Source organism: Pagrus pagrus, assembly GCF_965226575.1.
Source record: "Pagrus pagrus genome assembly, chromosome: 24".
NCBI lineage: Eukaryota > Metazoa > Chordata > Actinopteri > Spariformes > Sparidae > Pagrus > Pagrus pagrus.
The window spans coordinates 18,291,547-18,312,002 of record NC_140206.1 but is presented as its reverse complement, the minus strand read 5'-3'; the positions used below and the strand labels follow the sequence as shown (position 1 = coordinate 18,312,002).

General features: G+C 39.1%; 2 protein-coding genes across 2 annotated transcripts; both read left to right on the top strand.

The window, feature by feature from the left end:
- Positions 1–61: 61 nt before the first annotated feature.
- Positions 62–9,810, top strand: atg3 (autophagy related 3). The gene is made up of 12 exons (XM_084347638.1): positions 62–258; positions 505–546; positions 654–703; positions 2,217–2,287; positions 2,798–2,905; positions 4,272–4,324; positions 5,011–5,098; positions 5,203–5,237; positions 5,314–5,466; positions 5,603–5,730; positions 6,123–6,191; positions 7,615–9,810. The coding sequence occupies exons 1-12, from the start codon at positions 187–189 to the stop codon at positions 7,694–7,696; spliced, it is 951 nt and encodes a 316-aa protein (XP_084203764.1). The 5' UTR covers positions 62–186; the 3' UTR covers positions 7,697–9,810.
- Positions 9,811–10,306: 496 nt separating this feature from the next.
- On the top strand, positions 10,307–19,618 carry slc19a2 (solute carrier family 19 member 2). Its single transcript, XM_084347269.1, has 6 exons — positions 10,307–10,494; positions 13,737–14,276; positions 14,372–14,618; positions 15,393–15,585; positions 16,284–16,425; positions 16,541–19,618. Exons 1-6 carry the CDS (start codon positions 10,354–10,356, stop codon positions 16,706–16,708), a joined length of 1,431 nt encoding a protein of 476 aa, XP_084203395.1. The 5' UTR covers positions 10,307–10,353; the 3' UTR covers positions 16,709–19,618.
- The last annotated feature ends 838 nt before the right edge of the window (positions 19,619–20,456 follow it).

Genomic DNA, 20,456 nt, shown 5'->3' with positions numbered 1-20,456 from the left:
CCCGCTCCGTGCACGTTCATGTCACCTCTGCACTTCTCGCGAGAGTACGATACCGGAAGTGTTCAGACGTATCATGTGATCTACTCCTGCTGGTGCTCTGCTTTAGCAGCTATGTCAAAATAATTGTAATTTTGATAGAACGGGTTTAGAAAGAGTTCACGTTTTACCCAAAGGGAGTTCCTCAAGATGCAGAACGTCATAAACACAGTGAAGGGCACGGCTCTCGGGGTGGCTGAGTTTCTCACTCCAGTGTTGAAGGTAAACTTACATTACATGAGCTAGCTTGTTGATAGGTGTTGGCTACTTTGAGATGTCATAAACACATGAGCAGCTAGCAGCTAGTTGCTTACTTGCTATTTTAAGCGAAAATTAGGTGCAGGCTAATAGATGTAACGTTCACGGAATATCGACCCTTCATGGATACATTTGCACAGTTGTGGTAAATGCGCAGTAAGTGCTCCTGAAATCCCTCTTACATACTAATTCGACTGTTGTTTATCACAGGAATCGAAATTCAAAGAGACTGGAGTCATTACACCAGAGGAGGTGAGAATACACTTGTTAAAAGCCTATCTATACATGTTGGGTAGTGTGTTTTATTTCTATGTCATATCATATATCCTATGGTTCATACTTCCTCTTTTGTACTTTAGTTTGTAGCAGCTGGAGATCACTTGGTTCACCACTGTCCCACATGGAAATGGTGAGTGACCATTTGCAGCTGAATCACAGATATATACATCCCTCCTGATGGTGTCATTGCATGTAATATTAGGGCTGGACAATATATATTGATATAATATGGTTATCGTGATATGAGACTATGTATATCGTCTTGGAGTCTAGATATGGTTATATTGTGCTTTGCTCTAAGTGTTTTCTTTTCCTGGTTGTAAACACAGTATTACAGTGATGTAATTCTCTGAACTTACCTAACTGTTCTACTTGTTCTAAGACTTGCCTTTAACCCCTTAGTCATTATATCCACATTATCGATGATTATTTATCAAAAATCTCATCCTGTACATATTTTGTAAACGTACCAATAGTCATCTCTACACCATTATCACAATATCGATATTGTGCTATATGGTTGAAAAATACTGTGATATTTTAGTTTGTCGGCCAGTTCTAGTATTTTTTGCGACATTTCAAACTACGGAAATCTATATTGTAAACTTATATATATAAAGCCTATACTAAGTACTGTCGACTCTGAGTTCTCTCTAGTTCATCTATCCTTAATTGGATTGTCATTATAAAGTTGCAACTGATTCATGTTATCATAACTTTATTATTGATCAACAAACAGTTTATAAAGCAGTCCATTGTTTATTAACAGTGAAATAACTGCTAATTGAAGTTAAACTATACATGTACCATTTGATAATAATGTTCATTATAAAGTGTTACCTAATGATGTTGCAGTGTTTGGTTTTAATGTATACTTTACCACCAAGATGAGGTTCATATAACAGATTGGAGAAAAGTATCATTAAAAGAAATGCAATTCCTGTTAAACAGCTGATTTTGAATCTTATGTCAAGGTAGTCAGGGTGATTGCTCGTAGGAATAATGTCAGTCCTGCTTTTACTTTCAGTTGTAATGTTAGTGCTATCTGTACTGCTGCTACTAATGTCAGCTTGCACTTACAGATTGTGTAACTTCCGAAAAGGCTTTACAGTAATAGCTTACCTTTTGTGGCTCTGGAATGCGCTTTACAAAGCTCACTTCTCTGTTCTTGTTTAGTTTCACTTTATAGTGCAATACTGTGCTTGGAGAAACCAACATTGCTTCACACTGTTTTACTGCCCATGTCAAATTTTGGCACATAATCAACAACTCAGAAAGAAATTAATGAAATATTTTTTCCATATTGTTATTTTTTTTTTAGATATCTATTCATCACTATATACTAATTTCTTTCTGTGTGTGTGTGTGTGTGTGTGTGTGTGTGTGTGTGAGGCCTTGTGATTCCTGGCATCTATGTGGTAGTAAAAACATTACCTTCTAGTCTGTCAGCTTTTGTTCCTCCTTCACAAGATATAGGAACCTAAAACGCTGGTTTATTAAACCTAAAATCGATGTGTAATTAAGTCAAGTTAAAAGTAAGGACATTCGGGACCATTGTTTTTAATAACAGCATAATGAGCACAAAACCCATGGCCTTATATCAAATAATATGTTTTAATGTTCATGATATCATCTCTCTTCAGGGCCACAGGGGAAGAGGTCAAGGTGAAGCCATATTTGCCCCCGGATAAACAGTTTCTCTTGACACGCAATGGTAAGACGTGGATTTAAAGTGGGGACTGCCTTTCATTTTATGGTTCTGTTTTCTTTTTTTTGGTCTCAGCTAAATTTCAACTTCCACTCCACTAAGCTACTGACTTTGCCACACGAGCAATTTATTTATATCTGTTAGATGAACAGTTTTCTAGTTCCTCATAAATTGAAAAAGGTCCCTATTTAAGCAACTCTGTAATTTCCGTGGGTCTGACTTAATTTGATTTGCAGTGTGATACAATATCTCTGAATGACAGTGTAGATTGGAAAGAAGTGTAAAAAAAAAAATGATAGGGAACATAACTGAATGAAGCATAATTAAATTGTATTTTATTTGTCCGAAAAATCCCATAAATGTATTTGGCAGCCGCCAAAAAAGACCATCATTGTTTACTTTATCGTTGTTTACTTTGTGAACGTGAAAACCTCATTACCGGTTAACTTAGGTCAGAGCTGTACTTTTTTGTATACCCCTGGTTTGTGTGTTGACACTGTAATTGTGGTCTTGCAGTTCCCTGCTACAAGCGTTGTAAACAGATGGAGTATTCAGATGAGCTGGAAGCCATCATAGAGGAGGATGATGGAGACGGGGGCTGGGTGGACACCTACCACAACTCAGGTTGGAAACCATCTAAACATCCACAGATTACATACAGTATATCCTTAACCCCGTAGTTCAGTTCTTCTATGTCAGAAACCCAAGTGTGTTGGAGTGATATGCAGGTGGGGTTGCAGTAAATATGTGCGACTTCTACATGGGTCAATCCATTACAACTCACCTAGCCCCTCTTAATTAATGTTATTGAAAAGATTAATGTAAAACAAATATTAAATTCATGAAGTCTTGCAAAATCTTATAGCTAGCCCTCGAAGCTAAATTTAATAATTTGTGTGTATTCTGTGCCTCAGCAATTTCTTATTTTTCACTGAATGAGGTTTAAATTTGTCCTGAACATCTAAGAAACCCTAATGATACTTTGCAACATGTGTTCATTAAAATACTTGTTGTAGAATGTTTACAGTTATCAAATTTATAACAATAAATAATTTTTTACCCGAATGATAAAACTGAAAATGAAAAAATAAGTGCTGCAGGTGGTGCTAAATATAGCTTCAGAGCTATAAAAACACAGTTTTTAAGATATTTGACTATATTTGATATATGACGATATATATTTCCCAAGAAAGGTTTATTTTCATTTCCTTTTATAAATTTCTTTCTTCTTGTTAATATCCACTGTGGGCATATAAAGAAAATTAAAGATGTCATATTACTCCATCATTTAATATTTTTTAGAAAATAGCAATTTTTTTGTACTCTTCACTGGCTGTAATATTACATTCAGTGGTTTTATTTGATGTTAGATATTTCCACTGTGTTGACTTAAAGATTTTCTATCTTTGTTTGATACCTATTGAGCCTGTTTTTCATTCGGTTAAGGAAATTTGGAAGTTACAGCTCATAATGGTTTGGTTTGTCGCGTACTAAATGGTGACAACCTGTTCCCTGTGTCTGGATAAATACTTTAACTAATCTAAATTATTTAGCTCAGTACACATGTATTGTTTCACAATTTCAACTTCTGAATTCTGGGTGAGATGGTATTGAATGACCCACACTGTAACATTTCTATTGCTGAGTGTTTGCTCTTGAAAATACAGTAAAAACTAATTCACATCACAGCTGTGAGGGTCAGGTCAGAGGGGTAAGAACCCTTACCAGCAGGGACCAGACGACCACATATTTCCACTGATACCTCAAGTTATCAGAATATTATAGATACACTACCTCATTTAATGGAGTTGGAGTTTCTTCGGTGCACTTGTAGCAGGTCTTACTTTGAACTGGATACCAGTCAGAGCTGACTGATTGTAAAACCACTTGCCTGTCAGTTCCAGTTCTTATCAGGTCATAGATCAGATATAAAATAAATAAGATCATCATATAGTTTTAGTAAAGATGACTGACTGATGTGTTTCAACAGGTCTGTTAGGAGTCACAGATGCTGTGCGAGAAATTTCACTGGACAATACCAAGGTATGCTTCATTTTTTTTTTTTTGTGTTGATCAAAAGTCACTCAACCTAAAAGGGTTAGTTCACCCAAATAAGTAATAAGTAATAATTTACAATTGCCACTCGTTTTGGATTTCATTTTGTGCTGCTTAAGTTTTAATTGGGTAACTTCACCAATTTCACAAATTAAAGTGTGTTCACATGTTCTACTGAGTACTACTGCATATGTATAAAAAAAGCCTTTTGTGGCTCCAGGGGAAGCTGCATGTAATCTGATACGTTGCAGTCAGTGATGTCTCTCAGTGGCTAAGTTGCATAGTTGGTAATTTGAGTGCCAGGTTTTGAAAAGCAATCTACCTGTCTAACATAGCACTCCTATAACACCGTTGGACTAACAACAGTTAAAACTAATGATCAAAATTGATACAGTAGAACCAGAAATATTGCCTATTTTATTCCACTCATTCTTCCTCCTTTTTCCTCCTGGTGCCCACATTACCCACAATGCAACTTAGCCACTGAGTAACATCACTGGAGGCAAATAATCTGATTACATGTAGCTTCCTCTGGAGACACAAAAGGCTTTATACTACTTTTTTCACTTGTAAACACACTTTAATGTGTAAAATTTGCGGAGCTACCCTTTAAAAGATCAGCGTCCACTCCTGTGCAGTTTCAAATAGATCCCTTTTAATGTGAATTCCTCTAGGACAAGAACATGAATGCTACATCTGCAGCATGTTGTGATGACGGTGATGAAGATGATGATGAAGATGGAGAAGCAGCAGATATGGAAGGTATTCATGTCCTTACTCATATCCCAACAGTAATTGAGCAGTGATTTTGTTCTTTCAAACAGCCTACACTTGAGCTCATGTTGTCCTTAATGCTGTCTTTTCAGAATATGAGGAAAGTGGCCTGTTGGAAACAGACGAGGTAGACGGCTCAAAGTGTTGCAGATTTATTGTGTGATCTAATATCAGTTACACTTACATGTTTTTCCTGCGTCTAGGCGACCCTTGACACCAGTAAAATGGTGGAAACTAAAGCCAAAGCAGAGCCGGGGAGTGAGGATGCCATTCTTCAGACTAGAACATATGACCTGTACATCACATATGATAAATACTACCAGACCCCTCGACTCTGGCTGTTTGGATATGATGAAGTATGTACCTTCCCAAAATGGGACTGTATAAGCACGGGCGTTTTCATCTGTTGGAGTTGATATTCTTTTGCTTAAAGTAGATTTTTGAGAACTAGGGTAGGTAGGTAGCTCACCAAGCTGCTGTGGTGTTTCTCAGGACAGGCAACCACTGACTGTAGAGCAGATGTACGAGGACATCAGCCAGGACCATGTGAAGAAGACAGTCACCATTGAGAACCACCCCCACCTCCCTCCACCTGCCATGTGCTCTGTCCACCCCTGCAGGTGAGAAAGACAAATGGGGGAAAAAACCTAAGATGCACACATGCAGGTGGGATTTAAGAGCAATATTCTCATCATTATCGAGAGTTTTATAAAGACCTTGTTACCTGTATTTTAAGAAGCAAACTGTTTTTACATGATGGTAGACAGGTGTTTATGTCATCACATATGATTATATTGCTTATCACAAGAAAAGACAAACACAGCTGCTCTCCTATTTCTGTTGGCCAGAGCTGTTATAACACTCTCTATGCAGAATGATATGAAAAAATGCTGTTTGTATCACTTTATCTTAAATCATGGCTGTTTGATAGAATGACAATGTATTGAAATTGTTATCTGAGTCTTTTCACAGATGCTTTAATGCGACTGGCTGATCTAATCTGTATTTTCAGACATGCTGAAGTGATGAAAAAGATCATTGAGACTGTGGCAGAGGGGGGAGGAGAGCTAGGAGTGCACATGTATCCTTTCATGGTAATACCTGTTCCATGTCTGCATCTTTGGAACATGAAACAACTCTGGTTGATCTTAATGAAGGTACTGTGGATATTTCCTAAAGATTTGCATCCTGTTCTGAGGTGTTACAGAGCTAAAGATTGCATGCTTGATTTTGTGCAATATGTTTGTTAAACAGGATGTCCGCAGGTCCATAAAAAGTCTCACATTGTCTTTTAAATTTTATTAATATAGACATTAAAAGTGGTTAAATAGTCCTAAATTTGAATTCATGAGCTCTTAATTGGCACTAACAATTGATCTATTTCTAATGTGAAGATTCTTTTAACCTACCACTGAACCTGATACTGTCTTTTTACTGTGCACATGCACTTAACCTAAATCACCTTAATAACCTAATAACCATATTGGTAAATAAAACCTACGTCTGCACAGGACCTCGTGTTTACTATTTTAATTTGTACTTACCTACAATGGTTAAATGTGAAAAAGATGATTTCTTCAAGCATCAGCCTTAAATTTGGTTAAAAATGAATAAATAAATAAAGTGTGTAATAAATGGATTTTATGCACTTTCGTCAGACTGATCACTGTGAGGATATTTAACTTGATGAACTGGATAAGCAGGTGTGAAATCTACTGCAGTGACATCTGTTTTACCCGGTCCTCCGGCCTGTTTTTCCTGACTAGCTCCAACAGCGTCCTGTGTCTCCTGAAGAAATACTTCAACTTAAGCAGCAGAACACGTTTAGCTTTGTGCTGCTTTATCTTTATGCAAATCAGATGAACTGCTTTTGTCTTGTGAATACCCAGCTGACACAAAACTTAGTGCCTCTGATGGTAAATGTCACAAAGACCTTTGAGGTTGTTCTCTTGTGTCACGCCTGAGGATTGTGATATTCTATCTCTCTGACAATTTAAACACTGGAAGATATTCCAGCAACTACCTTAGATGATATTTGGTTCGACTGTTCACAGTCAGATAGTTAGTGATAGGAGACCTTTCCTCTAGCGTCACCTTCAGGGCAAAATATCCACTTTTACACTGGAAATTAAGAAATAGAACTGATGCTTCCAGAGGTTAAACTGGGATCGGTCAATATGATGATATACATTTTTTAGCCTGAGATTTTTAAACACTGTTAATATTGCCTCTTATATCTTTGTATTGCATTGAACCAGCAGGACTGATCTATGACAATATGGGATGTTTGTGTGATCAGTGTTATCACATTACCTTGATTAATTAGGTGTTTAATTTGCTAGATTAGAGAAAGCCCTGCGTACTCCATTACCTTGTGCGTGCCCCTGTTATTTCCCCAATGCTACATTGTCATGGTGTGGGTCTGATAACAACATTATTACTGTGGTGCTGTGTTGTAAATGTCCCTCATGCTCCTCTGTGCTTTCCTTAAATGAGACTTTCAGGTATCTTCTGATTTTCCTCAAGTTTGTCCAGGCTGTCATTCCCACAATAGAGTATGACTACACGAGACACTTCACCATGTAGCTTCATAAACCTGCCTCTGCTACTGCAACGTGTCCATGGGAAAGATCAGCTCTTCTGCCTCTGTGTTGAGATTTTATCTGGTCTGGTCTGATTACAACCAGTTTGTGGAGTGTTTGTGTTGATCTGAGACACTTTCTGAGTGTGCAGGACTCGGAGAATGTTGGAGGTATGTGACAAAACAGTCTGTTGAAGGAACAGTCTGACATTTTGGGAAACCCAGAGTCAGATAAGAAAATAAATATCAGTTTTAATGTATGCGTGTCCAGGACAGAGGTGGATGTGGTCTGTATAACTGCTGCTAGCCTAGCTATGCCATGAAAAATCCAGCCTCAGTTAAACTCAGAACGGTCTTTTATTTCACCTGCGGAAAATAGAAATCTAAAACAGCACACTTGGATATATTTGTAACTAGTCTGCTAGCGAACAGCTTGAGTTGTGGAATTGTGTTTATCTTCTCTTGTGACATTGCTGGCTAGTGGTGTCTAATTTATCTCTGTACTAGACAACCAGAGCTGAAACTGATGTCTGTCTTTTCATCTGACTCTGGGAGAGACTGCAAATGAGGCTTCATCCCTAAAGTTGGACTGTTACTCTGATGTTTCTCTACAGGTTTAATGTTGTGACCACAATGTGGTGAGCGCTCACAAAGTTATTGTTAAGAAGATTTCGATGCTGTTACTCACCCCATTCTATGGAAGAGGATCAGGGCCACTGTAAAAACAAAAAGATATTCTGAGTTTTGAATTTTTCTCTGAATTCTGAGGGTTTTTTTTCCACCAGAATTTCAGGGGGAAAGGTCAGAGTTCTGGGTTTAAATTCAAAAGTCTGACTTTTGTCTCAAAAAATTAAAATCAAGTCAGAATTTTGATTTAAAAAAAAGTCGGGATTCTGAAAAATAGTCAGAACTCAAATGGTTCTCCCAATCATCTTCCGTACCATTCCATACTGCTTCACTGTTTCTTCACGGTTTCAAATGTAATAGTCCATTTCTGATAATAAATAACCCCTTTTTGTGCAAAGTTGTCAGCTCCTTACGCTAGTAAGAGTGAGACAGGTTCTGGACAACAGTCCTGCCTTCAGTATTAGTGGCACAGACATCTAAGCTGCATTAAGTAATATCTGGGCCACTCAGGAGCAGCAGAAAAAGCTGTAAACACAACATTGACTTTTTAATCCCTTATAAAATTGTTAAGGCTTACATGTTAACAAACTGTTGCCTATTAACACATCCAGCAAACACAGAGTAGCATTAAAACTCGTTTTATTATTTGCACCTGATGAATGTAAGTCCAATATTCACTCGCTGTTTGGTCAACTCCAGAGCAAAATATTTGTCTCTTATACTGCTAAATGCTCCACTGTGTTCACCAGCTAGTCTCTAACTGTGTATGTCTGTTTTTAAGCACATCAATTCTAGTACAACTTCAAATGATATTAAGAACAAAATATTTCATATATGTGGATTTGGAATTGGACAGCTTTTGGTAGGAGATGTATGTGTTCTTGCCAACATCACTTTCTCAAACGTCTCTGGACCTGACAGCAGCACTGACAGAAGCTTCTTGACTATAACTGATATTATCCCTATACATCACTGCAGTGGTTGTTATTGCTTCCATTCTAAAGCACTTTGCAGGAGTCATGGCTGAACCTCATTATTGTAAAACAGCTCTTTATGCCACTTTGTCTTAATGCTTCATTCTTTGAATGTGTTGATATCCAGACCCCTTCATTTACCAATGGTTCCTGTGCTTGGTTCATATGGTTTTTGTGTTGTATTTCAACTTTGGACAATTTTCTCTCCTCTGCAGCTTGTGTCAGAGCCTTGACTTTTTTCAGTTTGTCTTGCTTCTACAAGCTTGATGTATTGTTGTGTCTAAGAGCTATGTGAAGGTTGGCTGTGACCTCTGTTGTGCAGCATTTAAGCAAAACAAATGGAACTATTTTGTTGTCACATGCCTCTGGATTTACTTTAATGAATCCTTCAATGAATTTCCAGTCTTTTGGTTTCTAAGATTCTGAACTATATACTATCTTTGGCTCATTTCAGTATCATGTTTCTGACAGTACTTACAGAACTAAATAAAGTATCTGCTTCAGTAATACTCGCTCTACTTTCCTTGTTGTCTGTTGGTTGGATAAAATATTCACTCTACTTCCTGTTGGTCCACTCTCCTGATGTAATTTGCTCAGTGGTAACACTTGAACATTTTAAAGTAATGTAAATTTATCAATAAAGAGATCCCAAATATTGCAAAGAAATGCTTTTTTTTGTATTTATTCATTGGGGTTGGGGAGGGGTTTTGTGAGTGGTGAAAGCAGTGATCTAAAATCCCCTCAGGTTCGTCTTAACTTAGAGCCCATGTAGAGGTACGTAAACTACAAAAAGATCTGCCATTTCGATACATCCAAATAATGTTTTTTGCAAAATGATTCCAATTAAAAAGAGAAAACAAAACAAACCAACCCCCAAAAGGAATATCTTTTATTTTCCAGGAGAACTTTTGTTTCTTCCCCTCTACTGCTGCTCCACATGTAGACCAGCTGGTGGCGGTAGTGTACCTGACGGCTAGCCAATAGCCGGCCAATGTAAGCACCAGCAGCAGAAGAAGAAGCAGCAGCAGCAGAATGCTGTTAGTTAGCGGTGTGTGGAGGTCATGCGGCGTGAGTCCAACATGTCTGTGGTCTATCCCACTCTCCTGCTCTGTGTCTATGGCTTCTTTTCCAACCTGCGCCCGTCGGAACCTTTCCTCACTGCATATCTGATGGGACCGGACAAGAACCTGACAGAAACTCAGGTGAGTTAGCTTCCCGGGCAAAAGGCTAGCGCATCAACGCTTAGAAGACCTTGCGTCATATGTCAACTTCTGACGTAACATTAGAAAAACACTTGAAAGAAATAATAATTTGTATTTTACTCTGCACAAATCTGTCCATAACCTCAGCAGCAGAATGATAAGTAGTGTGTGGGTGTTAATTGTATAACAGTCAGTCACAAGGTCCCCGTTAATAAACCCTATAATCTCCTGAAACCACTACATTCTTCCATTAATGTTCATATTTTCACAGGTTAAAATGCACACTGTTTTTATCATATACTGATAAACATGCACTGTCACTGTCAGTATAAGTCCTGCAAGCTTTAATGTTCTGACTTCCTGTGTATGGCGCAGCAGTCCATTATCCTATTGATATCTATTTCTTTTTCACTATTTGTAATGTTTGACACTTACAGAAACACTTGACGTGAATACAGACATTATATACTTATTAAAGTTTTCCCCCAACATACTAGTGTACACAAAAGACTTCTTTTCGTTTACAGAGTTAAATTCCTTGTATTGTGTGTGTGTATCATGTGTACACATACTTGGCCAATAAAGCTGATTCTGATATTACTTTTTAAAGATAATACTGATAAATATACAGTATTTGAATCATTTAGAAAAATTCTGATTTTAAAGATCAGATTAAACAAAAGTCAAAGTTTGATCACAGATCACGCTGAAATTATCTGCATGGTTATTGCCTTAAGAAAAACTGATCTGTTTTTGTTATTTGGAAGAACTGACAGTTTTAAAGTTGATTCTCTTAATGGTGTAGACATCTCACCATGTCAGACGGCTGTTGAGACACAGGCTAAAGTCGTGCTGTCTGCATTGCATTTTCTTTTGTTACACCACCATTAGAGCTGCTTGTGTCAGAGCAGGAGGGTGTTCTCACAGCTTCCCCATGCTAAAATTGTTTCCTCTTCAATTAAAGGCAACAAAACCTGCCTTTCCAGCTTACTTGTAATGAAACTGCAGTCTGACAAGGAATCAGAGGCAACCTAATGATAAGATTAATTAACCCTCAGTAATACTTGTCAAAATACAAGTGCTCAAAGCTCACTATTCCTACATGATGTTGAGTGTCTAGGATGAACATATAATGATTGTATATATAATTCTAGACTGAATTAAAAACTGCCAAAAAATGAAAGTCATTTTAAAACAGTTTAGCATAATTCCCCAGTATTTTCGCGACACACCATGTAGAAACTTGCAGTATAGAAAATTCACAAATGCTCAAAGGAAGGAAAAACTTTTATTTGATCTGTTTTGTCAGTCTAGCTCCGACAACAGACCCATACTTGCCTAAAACAGAATAATCCCTCTTGAAAAGTGGTCAAATCCTGTGGAATTTCTGGTTAATCCAAAGATTATTACCTCCGTCAGTCAGATTTTAAGATGGCCTAGAATTGCCCCATGTACTTATGATGTACCGCAGGAAATTGTACTCATTGAGGTTGTGCATATAAATAAATGATTTCCCAGCAAAGCTGATTTAAATGCAAAATCTAGGCTCTCAATACTGGCTGTGGTGATTAGTTGTCTTTTAATTAATGCCCTGTTCAGAGCTGGTAACAACGTCACTGAGTGATCCGATCGCAAGTTGACAGCTTGAAGTAAAGTTGTGAATGCTTGAGATCAGATAACTCAGACCACATTCAGAGGTGCTCTTGATCACATTCTTTTAGCAGTATATCCGCACACAGAGAGTTGTTGAGTGAGGGGAAACTTAAATTTAAAAAAAACGTCTTGCAAATTTGGAATGAAATTCATTACGCTGAGTTTCTTTCTTTCCCTTGTTAGAGTATGGCTGTAGCGGCCTGTCTGCATCCGTGCCTGAAGTGCATCTTACCTGCCAACATTTGGCAGCTGTTTGAATAAACTGTTCCAACTGATTTCACCAATTACACTAAATTTATGAAAGAAGGCAACATTGACTTGACAGTAAACATATGCAAGTTTACAAATACAGTAAACCGTAACCAGTATAGGCAACATCTCTGTTCCTTGTGGGCTGTGGAGAAAGACTCTAGACTCTCTTCAAAAACTGCTTGATTTTATGAGTTGTTGAGTTAGGAGAAACTTTATGAACTGTTGAACGTTGTCTATGATAAATTCTTAATTATTTAGGCCTTCTTGTACATTTGACAAATGCAGGCCTGAAACATGGTCTGCCTGTCAAGTGCAACAGCTTGATCCAAGATGTTGTAGTAGAGACAGGTCTCTAAAAGAATGTGGGCACGGCAGTTGCTGATTTCCCGTCGTTTGGCCAGCCTAAGTCCCATTCGTCTTTTTCCTTTCCCTGTGACTGGACTAAAGCCAGGAGCAGCCTTAAAACCAGGCTGGATTAGCATGACTCTCTTCTTCCCCGGGGTGGTCTGGCCGGTCAGGTTGGATAGTCAAAAAATGCAGTGGACAGTGATCATCTCAAAGTCAGCTGCTCTTAATCCAAAACACCTGCTGTCTTCTCCAATGGTAATGAATGTATTTCTGCCATGGGCAATGCATGTTTCAGCAATAAAGCTGAAAAAAACAACAGTTAAAAAACAATCAGCACCATCTTGTTGCGGAGTTAACCCTGACGCAAACACCTTGTAAAACCAGATCCGTTAGTCCCAGTCATGTACGAGTTTATTGGCACACAGAGTGGGTAAGTGCGATCCGATCACAAGTGGTAATTCAGGAGACATCCTGATGCAAGTTGTGAACTGACAGACTTGGAGCTGACAACTTGTGATTGGCTCACTCAGGATGGTTGTTGATACCAGGTGTGAACAGGCTCTTAGAGTCCATAAGCTGTCCCTAAACTGTGCTCAGATAACTCAGATGCACCAGGAACACCTTCATAATAACAAATTACAGGATTAATATCTATGAGCAGGTCTTCACATTTGCATACCTGGGTGTGACATCTTTCAACAGTGAACGGTGCAGATGAATTAGGTTCCGAGTCAACCAGTGATCAGACATGATCGATGTCTATACGCAGCTTTCTCCACGGTGATCAATAAAGTCTTTATTCTGATCCTGAAGAAGGGCTTGTGCCCAAACGTCATACATGGAGGTTCTAAATGTTCATGGGAGCATCTTCTAGTGTGCAGACTCTATTTTTTTTTAATAAACTCTTGCTTCTGTTCAGCACCTAGTGATGAATGTGCTTGGATGTGTGTGCTTTTATAAACTTTTGGTAAATCATCTGTTACCTGCAGGTCGTCAATGAAATCTATCCAATATGGACCTATTCCTACCTGGTGTTGCTGTTTCCCATCTTCCTGGCCACTGACTACCTCTGTTATAAGCCTGTATTGATTCTACAGGCCACCAGCTTAATAGTGACCCATGTTATGCTGCTGAAGGCACAAGGCCTCATGGCCATGCAGCTCCTGGAGTTTTTCTTTGGGCTGGCCACAGCCTCGGATGTGGCCTACTACTCCTACATCTACAGCGTTGTGGAGCCGGCACACTACCAGAGGGTGACGGGTTACTGCCGGAGCGTTACTCTGTTTGGCTTTGCTGCTGGATCTCTGATCGGTCAGCTCCTGCTCTCCGTGGCCAAAATTCAGCTGCTCCACCTCGTCATTATCTCTCTGACGTCGGCCACGGTGGCCTTTATTGCTCCCTGGTTTCTACCCATGGCCAAGAGGAGCTTATTCTTTCACAAGAGTCCAGGAACAGTGGAGGAGAGGCCACGGAGCAACAGCACAACCACGCTGGAGAAAGTGCCACTGAACACCCAGGACACCCCCACGGTGAGTGACAAGCTACTTTATTCAGGTTGTTATTATTATTATTATTATTATTATAAAGAAACACTCACACAGTCTTTGAACTATTCTCCATGCAGATATCTGGGCCCTCGGAGACAAGAAGTGGTAGCAGGGGTCTGGTGGACGTGTTGCGGATGTTGTTTGATGACTTCCTGCAGTGCTACAGATGTCGCCCTCTGCTGGCGTGGTCGCTGTGGTGGGCTCTGGCCACCTGCGGCCACTTCCAGGTCGTCAACTACGCTCAAGCGTTGTGGGAGAACATTCGTCCATCCAATGACCATGAAATCTACAACGGCTATGTAGAGACACTGTCCATGCTGCTAGGTGAGAGTGCCACTGAAGGTTCCCACTTTATCAGATGTAAAAATAATATGGAGGCATTTTTTACATATAGACATTTTTTTAAATTTGATGATGTGCTTTATTAGATAAAACTAACTGTAAAATGTTGACTATGAAAGTAGCCTGACAAAAGAATCTAAACTCAAGGTTTACTCACCAGATTTTACGGTTTTTAACTGCATCTAACAGTCAACGGATGGAGTTAAAATTAGTTTGTCAAACTGGAAAATGCCTTTTAAAGAACAGTTCACCCAGAAATGAAAATGCAGTCAGTATTTACTCACCCCCATGCCGATGTAAAGTTGGATGAATTTTTGTTGTCCACACAACTTTGCTTCACAGCAAAACAGCGTTGCAGCATTCTTCTAAACAACTGAAGTAGCTGGGGCCATGTTGGAATCCCCCTAGATCCCGAATTGATTATTTAAACTAAAATCTTCACTTAAGCTAAAAGAATTAGTGCACCCCGTCGACCGTGCTTTGACGGTATAAATAACATATTTTCAAATCAGTTTGGGATCTCAGGGCTTCAGGGGACTTGGATTATGTTGGATGAGCTGTACGGAGGCATGAGGGTGAGTAGATCATGACTGAATCATAATTTTTGGGCGAACTGTTCCTTTAAGGTAAAGTTACTTTCCTCTGTAAACTCAAGGCTTCAGACTGACCATCAGGTTTTATATACTATACAGATGAATTTGAGTGTATGACTGAACAGTATTTGTAACAGTTGTTTTCTGCTGTGCTGGTCCACAGGGGCCCTGGCAGCTCTGCTGGTGGGCTACCTGCCTGTGTGCTGGTCTCTGTGGGGGGAGCTGGCTCTGTGTGTCCTCTCTCTGCTGATGGCTGTGTGTGTGTTTGTCATGGACATGGTGAGGAACATCTGGGTGTGTTACGGCTCGTACATCCTCTTCAGAGCCGTATACATGCTGCTGATCACCGTGGCCACGTAAGTAACAACGTAACGTTAATGGAGCGGAGCAGCGGTCAGCAGTTTTTTTTTATAGTTAATGGATAGAAGAAGCTCTTAAAACAGATTTACAGTATGGGGAAGGTTTTTTCAGTGCTGGCACCTTTTTGTGTGCTGGCACATTTTTGCTAACTGTAAATTAAGCAGTAAAGTAAATCTTAGGTTCGTCAGCCTTTGTGTTTGCAAACTGTAGAGTACTGTTTTAGAGACAGATCCTGCTTTCACAGATCACCAACTGTGAATTGAAAGGGGAAGAGTGGGAAGGTTTCCATTAGCTGTACTGTCACTGATTGCATGAATCAACACTGTTGAGGAGAGGTCCACAAGAAGAAGCACATTCATCTCCAGGTATCTCAGTGTGCTTTGGTTTGAAAAGTGTGGGAACACTGTTGAATCACCACCCCAGCAAAAACTAAACCTGAGCTTAAAGAAATAGCAGGGTTTCTGCTTCGTGATGGAACATTAGGTTCTCCTTGTGTTTTTGTTTCTTTCTGGATCGCACTTCTCTGTTTATACTTCAGTTGGGGCAGTAGGTCATAGGAGGACTTGCTGCTGTCTTATTGCTGTCCATTGCCAAACTGCTGTGTAAAACAAGAAGAGACTCTGTTCTGCAGATCTAAACCTTCAGTCCCAGTATTTCACAAAGTTATCCTGTTGTGTGCACTCTGACCCATCAGATATCAGATCGCAGCCAGTCTCAACATGCAGCGCTACGCTCTGGTGTTTGGAGTGAACACCTTCATGGCTCTGCTGCTGCAGTCACTGCTCACTTTGGTGGTGGTGGACTCAACTGGCCTCGGCCTCGATGTCTTCACTCAGGTGAGGAAGTACAACGAGCCGCAACCACCCCTTGTTGCCCATGACAACATACATGGAGCACCTATGCTGTTCCTGTGTACATTTTTATGACAGCTGTCTTGTTTGCTCCCTTCAGTTTTTCATCTATGGTGGCTACTTTGCTGTCATCTCTTTGGTCTTCCTCATCGCTGGAGTTTGCAAAGTGGCCTCCAGGAGGCGCTCTGAGCAGGAGGTCCTGGCTAACAGCCCAGCAGAAACTGAGTCAGACTCTCCTCCAATCAGTGCTGCTGCCGATAGCACATAATGATATATATTGTTTAGATTCTCACATGCTGAAGCAGCGAAGGTGAGTGAGCACAGGGACTCCACAAAGTGAGCTTCAGTCATCTCTTCAGCCACAGTTTCTTTATTGTGTCAAAGTGTTAGGTGACACAGTAGAAGGTAGAAGCTAAATGTACTTATTAAAATGCTTCTAGCTGTATTCATCCACTTTGGTTACTATCTGGGAGAGGAACAAGCTGACACACACTGAGCCTTGATGTACTATCATTGTATTGTTGTTATGGCTAATCTGTTACACTTGCACATCCAGCACTCATGGAAATGAGCTGGTGTGGACAACAAACTGTGTTTACACACAAATTACTATAAACAAGCGTTTTACAGTGGGTTTATTACGGTTGGTTCCCTGAAAACAGCTGTCTGCTGCTACTGGTAACTAAAAACCCTTGACGATGGCACTGAGACAGTTTTACAGAACATTTTCAGTATAACCAAAACAGTGAGTGGGTTCACACTCATGAAGGACCACTTTCACTTTTAATTCTAATCATTTGACCACACTTTGCTGATCATCTACTATAAGTCACACCATTTTACAAATGTTCAGATTTGTAAATGTCTCTTGCCCAGCTTTATTGAAGTTGATGCCTTATGGTGTTTTCAGACTACTAGTGACAAAGCTACAGGCTACGAGTCATTCCATTCAATGGAAGCCGATGATATGAAGTTTGAAATGACACTTTGTGCTGCTAGATGTGCTACAAAATAAAGTTGAGCTGGTCTTAACTTTCAATGGCAACTTGGCGACAATGTAGCTGGCTGCATCAGCCTTTGTCTCATAGTTTGAGCACATTAGATTTGATGTAAAAAGCAGAATAAACACTAAGAATGTTTCCTTATTAGGACAGCTATTCCTGAGTGTGTTACATACACCAGCCAAAAAGATGTTTGTATTTTTAGATATATTGTGTTTTGCATTGTTGATAAGTATTAGTACTGATAAGCAGTATCAGTATCAGGCTTATTAATAACCTGTCTTTAATGAACACAATGCTGTTGAAGCTTGAAATGTTACACCTGCACCATGTTTGCCATGGTTAGGCTGCTTCTATCTATATAATTATATTTTATACAAGACATTTTTTTTAAAGCTAAATGATCTGTTAGTGGGTTTGGACAAAGTGCCTTAAAAGTGCAAAAATACGTTCAGCTGCTTCCTCTTTAAAAGACAAATTTGTAAACTTGAAACAATGAAAAAAACAAAATCAGCAATATTGTAATCCGTTAATACGTGTAGTTTAATATGTTTATTTATTTTGCAACTTGACGGATGATTAGGTTCAATTGTTCTATTTATCCTTTGTCATAGCACTGTGCTTATGCTCTTGTTAGGTTTGGCAGCCTTGTAGCATTTAATGTGAACGAGATATGCCACGCCTGGTACAGATGTCAACCTCCGACATATCTGTGGTTTGCAGAAATGATAACTGATAACATTTTATCCTGATGATAGGGCTGTTGATGCTAAATTGGTATTTGTGAGACTGAGTCAAAATATACCAGTGTGTGTGTTCATTGTAATGGAGGAACATGACACCGAGTGCGACATTGATGTGATATAAAAAAAAACTTGGAAAAGAATGGAGCTTTGGGCAAGAAACTGAACCCAAAATTGCTGCCGCTGGTTGGCTAGCACCATGCATGGTAGCCTGTGCCTTCTGTGTGTGAATGGGTGAATGAGGCATAGATTGTAAAGCTGGATCATTAGCCATAGTTTGATAATGCCTATTTCTTTTCTACTGACCAAATGTTTTGTGTCACCTACGCACAGTATAAGTATCCACATTTACAGAGTACTGTAAAAATCAACTAGGCTCTGTGCCAGCCTCTAGTTTTCATTTATATCATAAACTAGTTAGTGTCTTTCTTAATATAAATACAAATAAACTGATAACGGTGGTGGAGTAGCAACTTTTGGTAACTTTAGCTCTTAAATAAATAATACCTTATTTGCTCTGCAGTACAATCACAAGATAAAGTGGAAACAGTTTGTCTTTTCACAAAAGGAAACACTGACTGAAACACTTTGATAAATAGGCAGATTAGAGGCCAGTGGCTGTGTTGACCACATGTGTATATGTGACCCAGGTTCTCTAGTCTGGTCTCTTAGTGCTTATGACAATTTGACAAATGATGTCGCTTGCACATGCATTCTCCAATCAACAAGCAAGCCAAATACCTTCAATAAATGTAAACTGGATTAAATGTCAGTTAATCTATTTTAATCGGTCTTAATCTACTATCACAGTAAAATGTTTAGATGCTTGTATGTACAGTAAGCATTTCAAAACCAAAGGCTATTAGGTTCATGAACGCAGCGCTGGAAATGCATGTCAAACACTGAATTTGAGTATCACTGTATTATTTAACTGAGCATTTATTAATAAAATTGGATGACTGTGATGAAGTCTCATTTCTCTCAGTACTGAGGCGATAAGAATGGATTATAAACATTTGGCCTTTGCTGTGTGAAATGGTGCCTCTCCTCGTTTTTCTATGTATTCTGTATTCTGTGTATTCATTTCTTTTGACAGTCACTCATCACTAGTGAATTGTATGAGAGCTAGGCTTTGTGTAAATGGTTCATTCTTCACTTCCGTTAGATTCTTTGCACTATTTTTATACTTGGTCTTACATGAAATTCTGTGTGTGTAGTCACCTGCCAAACATGTAAGTTGTGTTGTGATGGTACTATAACTTAACAGTGACCCACAAACTTTGTGGCACTTTGAAAATACACATCCATACTTAACACAAACAATTATTACATTATGATTTCTTTGTGATAGTTATTGCATAGAGAGAACAACTCTGTATTTTTGTTGTTGTTAAACCATACTGTATATCTTTTAAATAAACAGAGATGACATCACTTTTCAGCATCTTTTTTTCTGTGTATGCTTGCTCAGTAACAATATAAACATGCTGATGTGTAGCATGTAAAAACGTCATTTGCTAGTAATCACAATACACAAAGTAAAGCAGAGGCTCATGGTGATGTCATTAGTTTTGCAGGTATTTAATCACAAACTGAAGTACTTGGCAAATGAAAATGTCGACCTGATGAGGACACTAGATGAAAAGTGGGAGGATCACCAGTTATTACAATTCATCCTGAGGGGAACATGAATGTCTGAACCAAATTTCAAGTCAATCCAACTAATATTTGTATAATTCCTGCACCAAATTTTGTTCAAATCCATCCTATGGATGTAGAGATCAGTGATGTGCTGATGGTGCTAGATAAGAAATAAGGATATCACTAAACTTGCTGCGTCACATTCCTTTTAACAGTGGAACCAAACTGGTAGGCCGACATGTCACTCCTGGAGCAATGCTGCTAGCGTGGCTACTCATTTAAAATGCAAATAATGTCATTTTTATAATACACTGAAGGTTGTACAAGCAAGACAATGGACTACCTAAATGATGGTCAGCTAAAGCCTGAAAACAGTGAAGAAGCATGGTGTCAGCCAGCAGAACAAGTCTCCGGGTAGAACCTGACTGTTAAAAGCTGCATTATGGTCACACATTTTTCAGTTGGCCCCCTGACCACAGATCTGACAACACCTCAGAGACTACAAGGTTTAAATACACCCCGGCATGTTCTTGTCCAGTTCTGCCCCCCCTGAAACACTCTCTTTCTACCTTCCTCACACTATAAGTTTTAGCTTTTTGTCTGTAATCCTGCAGAGTTTGGCTCACATCAT